The sequence below is a fragment of the Odontesthes bonariensis genome, chromosome 4, assembly GCF_027942865.1.
Source record: "Odontesthes bonariensis isolate fOdoBon6 chromosome 4, fOdoBon6.hap1, whole genome shotgun sequence".
NCBI classification, from domain to species: domain Eukaryota; kingdom Metazoa; phylum Chordata; class Actinopteri; order Atheriniformes; family Atherinopsidae; genus Odontesthes; species Odontesthes bonariensis.
The window spans coordinates 20494211-20512048 of NC_134509.1; the positions used below are offsets into that span (position 1 = coordinate 20494211).

Here is a 17838-nt window from a genome sequence, read left to right on the forward strand (position 1 = left end):
CAGCGACTTCCCCAGGTCCAAATTTCCACACATGATGACCTACCCTCAGGGTTTCTAACAGTTTTGAACATGTTTCTAACATGTTTTTAAGATTTTCCAGATTTTATTAAGCGGATGGGTAAAAAGACCATAAAGAGTAAGAAGAATTTCTACAAATTAAATAATCACACAAGCTTTTCGCACAGATTATACATAAAAAAATTGATGTTGCCACTATGATTTCACCTCTTGGTTTATTTTCCCTTTTGAGTTTTAGATTAGAAACCATCTTGACTTTTGAGACCTTGAGCTCTGAGTTCCTGTTTGAGAGCACACATCTGTCGGAAGAATAGACTCCCCCCTAATTGCAAGGTTTGCAGACTCAGTCCACAGCCCCTCCATATGTTCAGGCGTCTTTGAACAACTTCCACTGGCTGTGTGTGAATGACTGATTGAGAACCCATTGTGAAACCAAGCTAAGGTTAAAAGCTCATACATACAATACGTATACACCGTTTAACCTATGTTAGCCGTTTGTGAAGCCCTAACATACCCTGCTTTGGCTATTTTACATTAATGGAGCCATAATTTTACTAAATGAACCTAATCTTTTACAATTTGCCCTCTTTTTCCAAACAGATGGGTATATTTGTACGAACTGAAACACCTACAGGCATCTGGCTGGATCAGCCTCCTTTAAACAGGTAAGCAGCCCTGGGTTAAGGTCTCCAGTCACAGAAATAAACCCAAGAAGCAAGAAGATGAAGGCATGGGAACAGGCAAAAATATTAACAGATCACTGAAGAATTTCTTCACTGAGACGTGAAGTTTTTGGCCGAACAGCAACGCAGACAAACTGGCACCAACTGGATAGTTGACTCAGGATTTAAGAAGGTGGCAAGTCAGTCTAGCACAGGTGAGTCGGATCATTGTTCAGCCAGTCTGAGAGCAGCAACAGGAGACCGAGAGCAGGGAGGGAAAACAACAACCCACAAACCCTGACATTAAAGTCAGATGCAAGAAACTGGGAGAGGCTGGTAATGTGAACATGAGATACTTCAAGGTCATTTCACTAAGTTAGAAACCTGTCTAAGCAAAAGAGACTCAATGAATGCTGAGACCCTCATAGTCAGGTTTACGAATAATGCATCTGAAAAGAACATTTTCCAACTGGTGTTTGTCACCGTTGTCGAGGGCTAGAAGGATGTATGAATCAAAGTAGGAGGATATGATGGAAGATACTGTAACTACTTTCGGTCTTTTTTAAGGAACAAAAAGTCACAGAAATTTTACAAATGTTGAAGCGGCTTCAAAAGAGTTTGTGGTAACCAAAGTGGGGGTCTCAGTCCAGTAAGGATAAAAGTATTGCGACATTTTTAGTTTTTTCATGTAATGAATAGACTTTGCAGTTGTTTTTGATCTCATTTTTCCATCCGTTGATACGGGGATCCGTAAAAATCCAGCTATTCACAAGAAAATTACCCCAACTTTCCCAGATATCCATGACTGAATGACACTAACTTTGAAATGGCGTCCAAAAGTCACATACATAATGACATTGACAGAACATGCCAGAATCCACATGAATTGTAGTTTAAATCGAACTTCGTGTAGGAAGTTATTAGATGGACTCTCTAGTTTCGGTAAAACCGAATAAGAGGAGTATTGTTTCCTTATTTTCTTCGCCTCATTTCATTAATCCTGAAAAACATGATTTTTTTTTTCTCAATGAGCTGTCGACTCCTGACGGATGAATTAGTTAATGAACAGCAGGTTGCTTAATTAAAGGTAACTATTAACTATTAAACTATTAAAGGTAAGAGGCCTCAGTTCTGACTCGCCACACCCTGTTGGATCATTGTTTTTCAAGGAGCTGGCCAGTGAAAATGTCATTTATTGTTAGAGATAATGGTGACTTCATAAGTTTGGTTTCAGATCAAAGTCCTTTTTTTAATTTTATAATCCATTTCCTCCCCCAAAACAATGATTTCTTATTACTCTGAGGTGGACAGGCAGCATCCTCGGTGAAGCCTGTAGGAATCACCTGGCACCATGAGATGGCAGCAGTAGAAATGTTAGGACTCAGAGTAACATAAAAACCCAGAGGAAGAGGCGCGAGGCACCGTGGGCGCTTCGTTTGGCCTCCCAACTTCCGCAAACTGTTTACGCATCTTCCGCTGGTTTCAACATCGCGCCACCGGAGATCAGCTGGGAAACAACCGCTGCTCGACGCTCGAAGTTCTTTGTTCGCCTCCATCGTTCGCTTTAAAGCCCCCAAAAGCCACAATGGCCGATAAGATGAGTATGTCTCTTGACGATATTATCAAGATGAGTAAGAAAGATGGCCGCGGCGGCGGCGGCGGAGGAGGAGGAGGAGGAGGAGGGTCGTACAGGCGGGGTGGAAGTTCAGCCCGAGCCGGTGGATCGTCGAGGCCGCCGGCGAGGAGTCGACCGAGTAACTTCAACCGTGAGCGGAACAACAGACCCACGCCGTATACCAGGGTATGAACGAGAGGCGCCGGAAACGCGGCCAAACGGCGCTGAAAGTATTATAACGATGGCTTCCTTCATGTTTAAACAGTAATCAGCTTATATAGTGCCCCGGATTGTTTTATCTTTAATCCAATTTGTGTGGTTGAGTTGGGGGGGGAATAACGAGAAGTGAGCTCTGATTGATCTGAAAGTGATATTCATTCCACCTTCTAACTGGATTTAACTCCCTCATCCACACTAAGATTTTTAGGTCAAACTCTTATTGATTTATCACCATGTTTCCTTCCTCCTCAGCTGCTACAACAACCAGAATCAACAGGTGGAGTAATAAAAACACTCCCTGTTGCAGGACTGTGTGGTTATCATGCTGGGTGTACAGAAAGCGTGTGGGTTCAGCCATTCAGGTACCCGTAAAACACCAGCCGGAGTCATTTTTGGTTTCAGCTCTGCTCCAAGGGGCCTAATTTCTGATGAGACTGATAGGGAGCTGGGATTCAGGGGGGGGGATGATCCAGCTGTTTCTCTTCAAACATTTGAGATGACACACAAACTGGTTAAAGAAGCAGCTTTTCTAACTTTCAGGCATGTTGTAAGCAGCGTTTGTGCTCACCAACTTGTAGGTGATAGGATAGATGCACTAACCGCACATGAAAGAAAAGTTGCTCCGAAGAGGTGCAACACGACCAAAGAAAGATGGAAACTGACTGTAGTTGGATGTTTAAATGTCTTCAAAAAGATAGCGTGTCCAGGAAAACAGGAAAAGGGTGATTTATTGAAACCTGTGCAGACATGGAAGATGGTTCTGTGCTGAGTTGTTATGTGTAGAGACAACACTGGTTCATCCCTCGAGTTAGGAGGCTTTTTTATGTTTGAATGGTTCGTAGATTAGGGCTAAGTGGGTTAGAAAGACCCACATCTTTCTGAAAAGGGTCAGATACAAGGACTGGAGCGATAATTGGTGAAAAGCAGTTGATGTCCAAAGTAAAACTACTTTAAAAACACCTTCAGAAGCTCTAGCTGCTCGGAGGGAAACAGAAAGAAGTGAGTGGTCGGTCAAGACTTATAAGAAAACAGGATTTTTGCTCCATTTCTGCCTGAAATATGATTATTTTTGGTCTACTAGCTTCTGCATAATCTTGCTAACAAATAAACCGCAAAGAAAATACACCAAATGATGACAAAAATATGGAAAAAGGGTCGCTGCGAACCCAAAGAAACGGAAACTGAGTCCAAATGTGTTTACAAGAATAGACAAAAGGGGGAAAAAACAAGTAGGTCAACGTGACAATAGATGGGCATTAAACAACAAAAATATACCTGAGATGAACATGATGCAAAAAAAGATACAAAGGGACAATATGGCTGTAAAATAACAAGCTAAATAGACTAATAGCATCTTTCAGTGTTGGTATGTTGCTCATCTGTAGTGGGGCACATGCCATATCTGTGAATATTTGGCAGCTTACATAAAATCTGTATTTTCTTCTCCCTGCAGCCCAGAGAGTTGCCCGACAAATGGCAGCACGACATGTTTGAGGAGCACGTCGACGAACAAAGACGACCGAGAGAAGTAGCAGAAAGAACTGTAGAAAACGGTGGCAAGCTGCTGGTTTCTAACCTGGACTTTGGCGTGTCTGACTCGGATATCAAGGTAAGTCGGTAAACTGATCCACTTCGCTCACACCGTGTGCCGCGTGCGTCGCTCACGCTTTCTTCTCTGCTCTCCAGGAGCTGTTCGCAGAGTTTGGAGCATTAAAGACGGCATCGATACACTATGACCGGTCTGGTCGTAGTAAAGGAACTGCGGATGTCCACTTTTTTAATAAGGCAGATGCCCTCAAAGCTTTGAAGCACTATGACGGTGTGCCTCTTGATGGTGAGTCCCATGCCGTGTATGCTGGGCACTGAAAGAAGAGCATAAACTTAAATACTCATTGATTTAACTTGCTTTTTTTTTTTTTCAGGCCGCCCCATGAAAATCCAACAAGTGACTTCAGAAACCAGCACACAGAGGTAAGACGTCATGCTCTTGACGGGGCATCATAGGCATATAAAAGTCAAATATGTGAACCAGAAACATCTTTCTAACTATTTTTTTTTGTGTGTTTTTTTACCTATTAGCAGCTCAAACAAAGGGTTTGACCGCAGCCGGCTCGGTCAGCCCAGGTTTGAAAGGAGGCGAGGTGGCAACGGTGGAGGTTTCAGAGGTCGAGGGAGGGGAGGTGGCGGCGGCGGAGGAAACAGACCCCAGCTATCTGCAGAGGAGCTGGATGCTCAGTTGGATGCGTACAACGCTCAGGTGTGTACCTTTTTGTTGCACATGTATGCGTCTGACTGTATGGAGATGATTTTAAAATCCTATTTAAATTTTTCTTTCAGTGTCAGATGGACACCAGTTAAGAGGCTCTGAGGATCCATTTTCCATTGTTTTCAGTCTTAACTGAAGAGGACGACTCAGAATTCAATGCAATTATGTTCTGATACCATTTTATTATATGGACGGTTTTCTTTGTTTTGTTTTTTAGTATTTTTATGACATTGGTTTTTTGGGGGGTTAATGTGTTTTGAGGATTATCCTCTATGTATATAAACAGTTAATTGCCTTAAACTCGCAGTGTGATCTGATATTTTTTTTTTCCCTTTTTAAATAATGTCGGCATTATTCTACAACGGGCTGTTTATTCCAGTGTTAGATGATGATGTAAATCACTTCTGTCACTTGATGCTGAATACTTGTGATGTGAACTTGTTCAGAAATTTCTACATAAATGTACATAATTGAACTGTCTTTTACTGACTGTCTGATTTATGGAAATTCAAGTTAAACCAGCACTATAATGCCAGAACAAAGTGGGATTCGTGAAATACTTTATTATCAAACAGTACAAAATACATCCCCTTTCTATTCTGAGGTTTTATAGCAGAGTATTAAAAATGATTTGACTATCAAGTGTTAAAATCGCATACATATAACCTCAGCTGAGCAACACATTCAGGTGTGTGTTAACACAATGCCAAGGACGAAAGACATCAGCAATGATCTTAGAGAAGCAGTTGTTGCTGCCCATCAGTCTGGGAAGGGTTATAAGGCAATTTCCAAACTATTTGGAGTCCATCATTCTACAGAGAGAAAGATTATTCACAAGTGGAAAACATTCAGGACAGCTGTCAATCTTCCCAGGAGTGGACGTCCCAGCAAGGTCAAAAACCCAAGAGCTACATCTCAGACTCTACAGGCCTCAGTTAGCATGTTAAAGGTTAAAGTTCATGACAGCTCAGTTGGAAAAAGGCTGAACAAGTATGGCTTGTTTGGAAGGGCTGCAGGAGAAAGCCTCTTCTCTCTAAAAAGAACATGGCAGCACAGCTTAGGTTTGCAAAGCTGCATCTGAACAAACCACAAGACTTCTGGAACAATGTCCTTTGGACAGACCAGACCAAAGTGGAGATGTTTGCTCATAATGCACAGCAGCACGTTTGGAAAAAACCAAACACAGCATATCAGCACAAACACCTCATACCAGCTGTCAAGCACGGTGGTGGAGGGCTGATGATCTGGGCTTGTTCTGCAGACTCCTCTGGATACCAAAGTATTCTAGAGTCAAATGTGAGGCCATCTGTCCGACAGCTAAAGCTTTTCTTGGTGCAGCTTAACATGTCATATGTGCTGTGTTCAGCTGAGTTTCTATTTTCTTAATCTTAGGACCTGGTAGGAATCATATGTTCATTTTTTTTAGTATGCTATATGTCCTTTACTTTCTATTTTAGATGCACATATCATATATTTTAAATGTATTGTAGACCAATCAAGGCCATGTCGGCTCTTCACTTTTCAGAATAATTTGTTCTTACTGCTGGTAAATTGAAGCGATTACAACAAATTATTTGTTGGCTTTCCACGTTGTCAGAATCTCCTGTGACGTAACGCTGTACACAGAAGGCGAAAAGTACGGTAAAATCTGTAGCTTTGTCTGTATTTCTATCGTAACTCGTGCTTCCTCAATGGTGAATACTGTCGCTTGGGCTGTACGTCACTCGTGTGGAGCGCGCGCGGAGCCGTTCCTGGAAACGTCTTGCGCGGGCGGCGCACGGGGCGGCGCCGTTCCCTTGTTCGCCATACTTGCACAAGATCTCAGAGCAACGAACGCACTTACCGCAGAGGCACCTGAAATCACCGCTGCTTTTCAAAACAAAGGTAAGCCCTTTCTGTGTCTAGTGCAGCTGATAACACTGTCCCAGGTCTAATCCTCACCGGCGCACGCGGCTGAAACCGCTTCGAAGTCGCTCGTGCTATGTCAGTTGATGATAACTTGTCATGCTAATGTTAGCCGCAGACTCCCGTTAGCATCCCTGAATTGTTCCCAGCTAGCCGCTTGTCTTCCCTGTGAGTCCCACCCTGTCGGAGACGGCTGACACCTAGAAAAGTTCAGCCACATTTTGATGAGTAAATTAATTTGCTCGTTTATGTTAGTTAATCGTGAGTTATTGTTGTAATGATGTGCTGTCAAAAGCACCATGTCTGCCGGTTTTCTGGAAAGAATCCTGTGCAGATTGTTAGCCTCAAGCTACATGCCTTTAACAGTAGTCACATAGCTGTTGTCAAGTTCTGGAAAAAAACTTCTTCATCACAGCTTTGTACATCTCTTCCATTTAATCCTTGACAATTTTTTTAAAATATATATCTTGAAGATTGGTCTAACTTAAAATTCCTTGACCTATCAAATTATGTGTCCAAAATGGTGAATGAATTTCAGTTGTTTTGTCATAATATAAATCTTTTTGAGAGTCACGGCCCATTTTTGATAGTTGTTACTAAAATTGCTACTCAGTAGTTAAAAGATAGGCTCACTGATGTGGAAAGCTGATATCCAAATCTTGTGGCCTTATATGAAAATACTACAGAAAGGGTATCTTGATACTTGTGGTGAATATACACGAGTATAGGTTTGTCCGACGACATTAAAAACTATGGAAAGCTTGATGACCTAATCAGGTCACATAACCAGATGGGTGACATAATTGGTGCTACACCAGAAAGGGGCTGAACTTCAGCGGCTGTTTGCTGCTGCTGTTGTTTAATACAGAAACATCAACACAAAAGAAGCCAACAGGAGACAGATGAAGTGTCAACTAGACCCTCTTAATGTGGATCTGAAGTTTCCAGTTTCCCGTCCTGCTCAGTGACAGTTGACCTGCTGTTTCTCTTGCAGCTGGGTGTAGGTCTGTCTCACACATTATATTATGTCATAATGTCAACAATTTAGATGTCGTTACAAGGCGGCCTACCTCTTAACTTCTTAACCCCCCCCACCCCCCCCAAGCCTGTAGCTGTTAACCCTGTGCAAACACGAGCAAGTGGAAAGGGAAAACCAAGAAGTCGTGCTTCCTTTCTTTTAGGAATTTTAAGTGGCATCACAAAGAAGACATAACTCTGACTCAGATGAAAGACTCGGGTAGAGGTATGCACAGAAACTCATGTTTAATGATGCAGCACCTCCTATACGTCTGCATTCACAGTTTTAACAACTTTGGTTTGCCTCCTCGTTCATATTTATTATGTTCAAGGGTAAATAAACTCTGACCTGAGAGATACAATTACCTTAGCAGCTTCCATTTTCGTTAGCTGTAACTTAAAATAACAAAAACACCGGAGCTTTTACACCTCCTGTGCATAACGTACAATGAACGGATGTCAAATATGTGTTCAAAACATTATTACTGAGTAAGAAGTGTTGTTTAGAGATGTTTTAGAGCTATCTGTAGCTTGTTTTGTGACCAATGGTTTGAAACCCAATTTAGCTAAAGGTCGCTAACGTTTAAGGACACCAAAAATGCTTAAAATAAGTGATTTTATTGTTTTAAATCCCTGAAATTGTTCAAATTGTCAAGATAGTAGCTATTAGCGAACCAGATCCTCAACTAAGAATTATTTGTATTTCAATTTAATCTGCAGAGGATTTTCTTGGTTTATTGATTAATCACGTGGCCTTTAAAATGTCAGAGAATACAGAGCGATGCCAGTTTGGATTACTAATGTCGTATATTGTCAAGCGCCTGATCAATAATCCAACAACCACATATTTTAGGTGTGTCATTAAGTGAAGAAATGAAAAGTATACCTTCTGTTTGAGAGCCTGAAACCAGTTTTAGAGTTTAAACCTTATTTTATTGTCTTATTATCTGACCTTATGTTCAGCAACGATTGTTGGAACCTCAAGCCTTTATGGGTCAGAAATGTACATTAAACTGTCCTCTGTGCTTCTCAGTGCGTTGATGCATTAAAGTGGCTACGTTAAAGTTATTAAAGACGGACAACCGGGGCGAAGAGGGTGGTACTGATTCAGATGTCTGCTCTGCATTCTTTGGGTCTCACCCCTTAGATGCTTGCAGTGCTGCGGGTGGGACGGCCTTAATGTGAATGTCAAGACTTGGCTCACACAGAGCGCTTCCTGCTTTTGTTACTCGCTGCGTTTTGCTGAGGAAATCTTGCCAGCACTAATCTCAATCAAAAGACGAACCCTTCCACAGGGAAACACGAAAAACAAACATTTTCTGTTGCATAAATTGCTCTGGCAGCGGCTCAGCTCGCTTATAATTTTATTTTGAGTCCTCGTTTCCTCCTCGTCTGGAGCTTTATGAGGACAAAAGCAGCCTTGTTCTTGTACTTGATGTTTTTCATAAAATAAATGACGTCTCCCAGAACATATTACAGTAAAAAAACAAATATACCTAAATATTGTGTAGGCCTGTGAGGCCCTTCCTCCACAAAAAGGATCATGTGTTCCATTCAGCCTCATTCATGACTCTGCAGCGTGCTGATGACGCTGTTTCAGATGATGTCACACAGCAGAGTGAGGTCAGCAACATGAAGCTGTTGTTGGTACCACCTGACCAGATGAGCCTGCTTTATTTCCCTGCTCCTGCTCTGCGGCGTTCACCGTTTTTTCTTATGTGTCCAGACATGGCTGAGGATGACGTGACCCCAGAGCAGCTAGCAGCCATTGCCGCCGAAAATGAGGAGCCAGAGCCTGTGAACTACAAGCCACCAGCCCAGAAGTCTGTGAAAGAGATCCAGGAGCTGGATAAGGATGATGAAAGCTTACGCAAATATAAAGAAGCCCTGCTTGGTCCTGGGATTGCTGAGGCTGGTAATACCTGTGTGTGTGTGTGTGGACGAGAGAGAAAGAAACAAGGAAGTGCTGCCGGTTAAAAGAGTTTTAAGAGTTTTTCCATAAATCCTAAACTCCTCTTCTGCCTGGAAGATTCCTTCTGCTTTGTTTATGAGTTGGGAAGAAGCTGCATGAGTGAATCAGTCGGTCAGTATTTAGGAGAAAGAACCTACAGAACATATTTATGTAAAAAGGTGAAAAAATTGTTTGAGAATGAATAGAAGCAGATGGGTTGTCTTATTCTGTGAAGTAGAGCTTAGATGGCTTTAATAGTTAACCTTAATTTAGTTGTTTTATTCTTTAATGTCAGTAGGAAGTTATTTTAAAAGTTGATTCAATTAAGAGTTTTTGTAGTTGGTTTATTAGATGTAAGGACTTATGTTTTATTTGATGTCGGAGGGATTTGGTGCTTCATCAATCCATCGAATGCTGTGACCCACAATCCTCCTGAATATTGGATTTCTTATAATCCGTCGGCTGACGGGAAACATGCTCATCATTGAATAAACTGTGAATAAACTGAAGTCTAATTAACACGGACTGACTCAACTACCGCAGAGATGTCCTACATTCAGCTCCCCGGAGCTCACAGAGCTTGGACCGTTTTGAAAAAAGCTTGACTGACAAAAAGAAGAATCTGCATTATATAAGAAATCTGTGCATCTTAAATTGAGCTCTGGGACACTGCGGGCGCTTTTAGACTCGCAGATGCTGCAGATCAGACTCTGAACACTGCAGAGATCTGAGCTGTTAGCAGCCACAGCAAAGGTGGGTGGGCTGATCTTACCTTTCTGGGGATGATCTAAGCTGGCATATGGTCAGAGGAATCCTTCAGATCGTGTTATTCTATAAATATATAAACAGCACGGTCTTCTGTCCTGTTTTTTGGTCTCATTTATGCTGCCGCCTCCTCTCGCTGACACGAAAACAGCAGCACAGGAGACAGGAAATGGCTTTTATTTCTTATTTCTTAAATCTCTAATTTCAGGAAGTTCTGGTGAAGATGGCAGCACGAGACATGCTGATAAACAGTTTTTAATGTTAGTCTAATATGAAATGACACAGGGGGATAAAGATTAAACTGAAAGCAACTGGTCTCCTTTAGTTAATTCTTCAGAATTGTCAGTAAGGACGAGAAGAAAACACTTTCACATCTCTGACTGCAGCGGAGGAGAATTTAAAACAAGCCAAGCAGTAGATTGGAAGTCATGGTGTGATATGAAACATGTAAGTTGGTAGTTTACCCGACTAAAACGAGTCGGTTTAGCATCACCAGCAGGTGGCGGTAGGAGCTTCTTAACACACGTGGTCACTAACCAGAAGCTAAAGCAGTCAGAGGAGACGTCTTAGGTTATTCTTTTATTAGCTTATGTGATAATTCTCTCATGTCGTGGAGTTTCGGCCATTTTCATGGTCCAGTTTTAAAAGGATTTGCCATTTCCTGCCACTTTTTGTGACGTGCAGATTTAACAGAGGATGAGTTTTAACTGCTCCCATCCACTGTCAGAGCATATGTTGAATATATAAACCATGGATGTTCAAATGATGTAAAGTGAGAAACATCTGAAGCTGCAGAGGGTCCATGCAGCTGCCTTTATGTCCTCTCACATGTCTGGATGGAGCTTCTGTTTCAGTGTCTTGGTCGTCTGAATTGAATCGTCTGTTTTTTCTTTCTGTTCACACCTCAGATCCCAGCGTGTCCAATGTCCAGGTGACCCGGATGTCTTTAATGTGTGAGAGTGCACCAAACCCACTGATTCTGGACCTGCAGGGTGAGTCTCCTGAATTGTTGGCTGAATATCATGTATCGTGTCGTATCATGAGATTAGTGTATCGCTACAGTCCTAACATACATTTATATATATATATACATACATACATACATACATTTATATATTTATACATACATACATTTATATATTTATACATACATACATTCATACATTTATATATTTATATATACATACATACATACATACATACATACTATTTTTTTTCCATTGTGCTGAACCGTCTGCTGTTGTGATGTATTGATTACCAGCAGAGTTGGAGATAAAACTGAAGAATTACATTCTTCACATTGTTTTCTATTTTTCTTTTTGCTCCAGCAGGCCACGATTTGAATGAGCCCAGAACATTCTGTCCCGTGTCTCCTTTACCCTGCATCACTGCAGCATTTCTTACCTTCTCAGCTAATTATGAATGCCCAATCAATGAAAACACTGCTGACTTGGACTGTCTGCTTTTTAAATATATACCTTCCATCAACTCTGTATGAGAATCACAGATAGCCTGATACCTTCAGAGTGAGTTTATCCTGAATCGAACTCTTGTGAAGGTAGAAAATGCCCAGAAAGCCTAATGTTAACGTGGGCTGCAGAACGTTGCCATGCTGCTTGTTGGGGGGACATGTTTTGCCTTTAAATGAAAAGCTCCCAGTGTTTCCCTTTGAGCCCCTGGAGCTAAAAGTGAGTCTTTAAAGCTGTAACGCTCTTCTATTGTAGCGTATCCTCAAAAGTTGGCATCTGAAAGGTTAGTTTTCACTCATTAAAAAGATCTCTTTATCTCCTGTTAGGAGGAATTATTCAACCCTCACTGCTGGCACCTTTTAAGCAGTTTTAGTTTTGTTGGTGAAAACACATGAAAAAACCTGCTGAGGATGAGTCACTTTAAATAAGCCGTTAATGTTGATAAGTTCCAAATAAAGAAGGCTCATGTGATGTCGGGTTATAGTGAAGATTAAAATGTGAAGAGATGGAGAACACATGCTGTGCTCATCAGGAACATGCCTGGGAACTACAGAGCACTCCCATTTTAGCCTCCCTCCACTGGCTGCCTGTGCATTTTAGAATCCATTTTAAGATTCTTTTATTTGTTTTTAAATCTTTAAATGGACTCGCCCCGCCTTACCTCTCTGAGCTGCTCCATTCGTATGCTCCTGGTCAGCTGCTCCTGGAGGTACCGAGGGCTAAACGGAAGCTCAGAGGAGACAGAGCCTTTTCCGCGGTCCGAAACTTTGGAACGACCTCCCATTTTATCAGACAAGCCCCTTCACTGCCCATTTTTAAAACTCATCTTAAAACCCATTTTTATTCCCTGGCTTTTAACCCAGCGTGAGACTCTGTTTCTGTTATTGTTTTATTGTTTTTATTATTTTAATATTGTTGTTGTTTATTGTTGTTTTTACATTGTTCTTGTGTTTTATGCCTTGTTTTATTTTGTGTTGTACAGCACTTTGTTTCAGCCACGGCTGTGTTAAAAGGCTATATAAATAAAGTTGATGATGATGATGGATGCTCACCTGTCTGATAGATTTAGAGGCCTGTGAGTCTTTACCTCCAGTTCAGGGCTGTGAAGAAAAGGTGCGTCTAAGTTAGTCACAAGTCCAAGTAAGTTCAGCTGCTGAGTTCTCCCACTTATCAGCACTTCATGCAGCAGTTCATAAAGGGATCCATCCATCCATCCATTCATCCATCCAACTGTTCATTAGTTGCCTTTTGCTTATCTGAGGTTGGGAAGCAGATCCAGACATCCCTCTCCCCGGCGATACTCTCCATCTCTTGGGGGATCTTGAGGTGTTCCCAGGCCAGAAGGGATATATAATCCCTGCAGTGAGTTCTGGGTCTGCCCCAGGCCTCCCCCCAGTTGGACATGCCCGAAAAACCTCCAAAGGCGGCAAATCCCCAATCCGTCTGTCCATCTGTGGCTCCAACAACTAGATCCCGAGATACTTAAACTCCTCTGCTTGAGGCAGCGACCCGTCTCCGACCTGGAGGGAGCGCTTCAGCGCAGGTTGTGACAGAACCACATCATCTGCAAAAGGCAAATATGCAAACCCGAATCAGACCCACTCCTCTCCACAGATCCCATCCATGAAAACCACAAACGGTATAAGTGACGAGGGGCGGCCCAACACGCCCCGTTAAAGAGCTCGACTTTGTGCCGAGGATGTAGACGCGGCTCTTAGTTCGGTTATACGGGGACCGGATAATCTGCAAAACCTCCACAGAATCAAGCCTTCTCCAAGTCCACAAAAAACAGACTGGATGGTGGAAACCTGTCAAAGCGCCGCAGCTACAGTTAACCTTAATCCGTTAGTGTTTGGGATAAATGATTTAACTGGAAGATCAATGAGGGCACAGATATGACTTTGTATTGTTCGTTTTTGTTCTGAATTCTCATTGATTCATATTGTTTCCCCACTTTTGGTTTCTTACAGGAGACTTGGAAGCCTTTAAGAAGCAGGCGTTTGTGCTGAAGGAAGGAGTAGAATACAAAATAAAGATCAGCTTTAAGGTGAGAGCGACTGTGGGGACATCAGGGACTGTGTTGCCTCTGAATGAAGAAACAGAATCAACTTGTGTTACTCGGGAAGCTTTTGGGATGAATCACTGATATCTGGTGTGGATGTCAGACGTTTAATTAGTTTAAAAATCCAGTTCAGTCGATTATTCGTCTCTGCTCACATCACACGTTTGTCTGGACTAACTCGGCATGTTCTGATGGCCAGACCTTCTCAATGTTTGTGTCCTCAGGTGAACAAGGAGATCGTTTCAGGTCTGAAGTACGTGCAGCAGACGTTCAGGAAAGGAATGAAGAGTGAGTGACTTTTCTCTTGTTTTTTTTAAATGATGTTCACAAACACAGCAGGTTTTCCCCTGAAGCTCAACGGGCACTTTCAGACCAAACAGTTCTGGGGCTCTCCTGAAGCCTTCTGCAGAAGATCGCCAGCCAGATGAGTCAAAACTCCTGTTGGTTTAAACACAGTAGCTCTCTGTCTCAGCCCTGTTTTAACACCTCTTTGTTAACAGTTTTAAAGGGTGGAGAATTAGAAAGAGCTCAAAGGCAGCGGCTCCAACTCTATATATCTATATAGATGGTTCAGTTTAGCTGTAAGTTAGCAGCAGATGCTAGCAAACAATGCTTTCTCATCAATAGTAATGGAGACCTACATCTTTATCAGAAACATGCCGATAATGTAACGCTAACACACAGAAAGCGGTACATGGCGTTCAATGTAGCAGCGAGAGCGAGGAGAGGACCGGTGTTGTGTTGGAAACATACCTTATCCACACAGCTGCAGGTCAATGAGTTACAGAACGGAACCGTTCAGCCAGAAAGCTTCAGCTAACAAAGTAATGTGGGAACAATAATGTTCATCTTTCAGAAAGGAGCAGCAATAACTCCTCAGAAGTTGTTGTACGTCATCTTCATTAGCTCAGCTGTTAGCGTTAGCTGCTGCTAAAGGAGAAAATAAGTCAATAAATAAACCATGAGGAGTTATTTCTCAGATGCTTCCATTTCCCTGCTCTGAAGTTCAGGCTCTGAGAGTTGGAGAAGTGATTTTTACACAATATGTCACCTTTAACTCGGAGTAAAATATTGTAGTCATTAGTCTCCTTCAGCTCCCAGCTCAGTATCTGCAGTGTGGGCAGAAAGAAGTTCCCTCTGGTCTGAAAGGGCCTGATATTTCCTTTGTTAGATTGAGCTCTTCCCCATAAAACTGAGTACCAGGTAATGGAAACTTAGAGCAGCTCACTACAACACAGTCCTCCGCTACATGCACCAACAGCCTAATGAGCTGCTGACCTCAGCCGTAGCACAATGAATCCTAGAAACGTCACTGTCCGCCTGTTTAGGTACTAAATGCGCTTCAGTACGCTGCTGCTTACAGAGCGGGTGCTTCTCTGAGTCAACCAGGGATAGTTGGGTGCTACTTCATTAAATCTTGGTATCAAGGATGCTTCTGTGCATCCTCGTTGTTCTCAAAGCACCCACAATCCTTTGCAGATGTCCTCGATGACGCAGTCAGACATTACGTAGAGTTCACAATCTCGGGGCAACATGCATTTAAATGTAATTTAGGGCACAAGTGGCCTTTACTTACATAGAAAAGTAGGATTTCATTTTATTTTACGTTCCTACAGCCCTTTGGTCAACTGTGGTTGCTTTAAATGAGTTTTTAAAAGAATAAATTGGGCTGGGACTCGACCCCGGGCCGCTGCGACGGCGTCTGAACCTGGGGAAGTTAAAGTCAAAGTTAGCACTGTAGCAGCTAACAGCTGTTTATGCTGGCAGTTCATTCTTCACTCCAGCTGTTTTGTGACTCATTTTTTTCAGCTCAGGTGTGAGTGGAGCTGCGATTGTTACCGTGACCTTTGGCCTCTTGTCTGAACGCTCCATTGTGCATTTTGCAAATGCAAAGCAGGATCCTTGTTAGGCTGTAAAGATGCGTCTTGAAAGGACATCTTGACTTCCAGAAGCACCGACTGTCTGTTCTGAGCTTTGAAGCGACAGTTTGAGTCTTGTTTAGATTTAGTCTCTGTATCCCTGCTGTCAGCTGTCCATCACCCCCTCCCCACAGTCTCAGTTTGTGTAATTGACGTTTTTATTGTCTGTCCTGCGGCACAATGAGCTCACCGAGGCAAGTTCCTGATGTTTGGTTTGAGTTATTCGTCACAACCAACCCTCCCCTAAAGCTTCAAATACAAGACAAACTGTGAAGATTTGACATTAATGAGGTGTCTCCTCTGTGGACAGTTGATAAATCGGACTACATGGTGGGCAGCTACGGGCCCCGCCCCGCCGAGTACGACTTCCTGACCACGGTGGAGGAGGCTCCTAAAGGCATGTTGGCCCGCGGCAACTACGTCATCAAATCCAAGTTTACCGACGACGACAAGCACGACCACCTGTCCTGGGAGTGGAACCTGAACATCAAGAAAGACTGGAATGATTAAAAGAGGCCTTTGTGTTAGGAGGGGGGAAGGGAAGGGGGAAGGAGGAAATTAAACTCCCTCACCCCCCTCCCTCATCCCCTCCTCCCATCCCCACCCCGTGTCCACCATTTCTGCCTTCTTTGGTTTTACTTTGCTGTGCATCTCATGCTGTCATGCCTTAGTTCCCACCTCACCGTCACCCACCATGGCGTCCTCCCTCACCCTTCTGTCAGCAGCGGTAGCAGACCCCCCCCCTCTGTATCTCCGTCCATCACCTCCCCACCTGCACAATGTCTCATTGGTTGCACACCTGCACCCCCGCCCCTCCCCTCCAGCTGTGCCATGTAGCACTTTGGCTCCTCCCTTCTGCTCCTTCTGGTTTTTTGCTGCTTGAAGAGATTAACCCCCATCTTCCACCCCCACCCCAGAATGGTGTCTTCCTCTCAGTATGAAGTACATGTGGAAAAGCAACTGTACAATCAACTTTAGTTTGCCTTTTTTTTTTTTTTTTATATATATAATTGTATCAATGGTTGTGTAACGTGACTGTATTCACATGTTAATCAGCTGTTGTGTTCATAGCAGACCCCACCACATCCACCCCTCACTAAGCATTCTTGTGCTTACGGTCTTTTGATATAACCGATACCTGCCTTGTAACAGTTCATTCGGAGCTGCTCTGTAGCACCTCGCTTCCCTAAATGTATTCAGACGGGGGCCAAAGTCAACAAGGGAGTGTATAAAGTATTAAAAAAATAGCTGCCTTATGTCCAACGTTATCAGCCTCTGATTACCTCGCTTTGTGCGCACGAGGTCTGTAAATAACGGGCTGACTCTCTACCATCTGCAGCCCTGTCCCCCCCCCATATTTAAACATTCCTGTGTTTGGAGGGGACTGAATGTTCACACAGAATTGGGGAAAAAAAGTCTAAAATACCCGTTAAATTCAGTTTTGGCTCTCTTGCTCCTTTTAGCCGTGAGGCCTTAGCACCAAACTACGATCTTGTGGAGGAAAAACATTGTTTTGTTTTAAATTTGTTGTTCTCTTTGCCTTAATGTACATCATCACCCCCCCACACACACACACACACATACGGTCAGGAGGCGGAGCCAGGCACCGTCTGCTGCTGCCGGAGACCTCGGTGGTGTCTGGTTTCAGTCGCCGGTCACGAAGAGGAGGCTGACAGGAAGTTCAGGTGACACGACCAGAGAAAACACACTCTGTTTGCTAGAAGGCTTTTAAAGCGACTCACTAAAAACTTCAAACATTAAAAGGATCAACTCGTACTGTACCAGAGCATATGGATGTAAAACTCTTTGTTTCTTCTGATGATAATTATGTATTCCCGCTCCATACATTCCTTCACATTGTACAGTTTCTATGAAAACACTGGCATGCTGGTGGGGTTGTATATTCTATCATCATTTGTTGTGGCTCTTCTTGGTCAATAAAGATTTTGCTCAATTTGGCCTCAAACACG

General features: G+C 42.9%; 2 protein-coding genes across 4 annotated transcripts; both read left to right on the top strand.

Moving 5' to 3' along the window:
• The first annotated feature begins 14 nt into the window (after window positions 1-14).
• LOC142378657 (THO complex subunit 4-like) lies at window positions 15-5260 on the top strand. 3 transcript variants are annotated; one of them, XM_075463420.1, is made up of 6 exons: window positions 15-2481; window positions 3968-4123; window positions 4201-4348; window positions 4437-4485; window positions 4594-4771; window positions 4852-5260. In XM_075463420.1, the coding sequence occupies exons 1-6, from the start codon at window positions 2266-2268 to the stop codon at window positions 4870-4872; spliced, it is 768 nt and encodes a 255-aa protein (XP_075319535.1). In that variant the 5' UTR covers window positions 15-2265; the 3' UTR covers window positions 4873-5260. The 3 variants fall into 3 exon arrangements, with proteins under 3 accessions (XP_075319535.1, XP_075319536.1, XP_075319537.1); XM_075463421.1 differs by having other exon boundaries at window positions 4597-4771; XM_075463422.1 differs by lacking the exon at window positions 15-2481 and adding an exon at window positions 2488-2876.
• A 1296-nt stretch (window positions 5261-6556) lies between these two features.
• On the top strand, window positions 6557-17822 carry LOC142378658 (rho GDP-dissociation inhibitor 1-like). The gene is made up of 6 exons (XM_075463423.1): window positions 6557-6664; window positions 9429-9617; window positions 11327-11410; window positions 13858-13934; window positions 14174-14237; window positions 16179-17822. Exons 2-6 carry the CDS (start codon window positions 9431-9433, stop codon window positions 16376-16378), a joined length of 612 nt encoding a protein of 203 aa, XP_075319538.1. The 5' UTR covers window positions 6557-6664; window positions 9429-9430; the 3' UTR covers window positions 16379-17822.
• The last annotated feature ends 16 nt before the right edge of the window (window positions 17823-17838 follow it).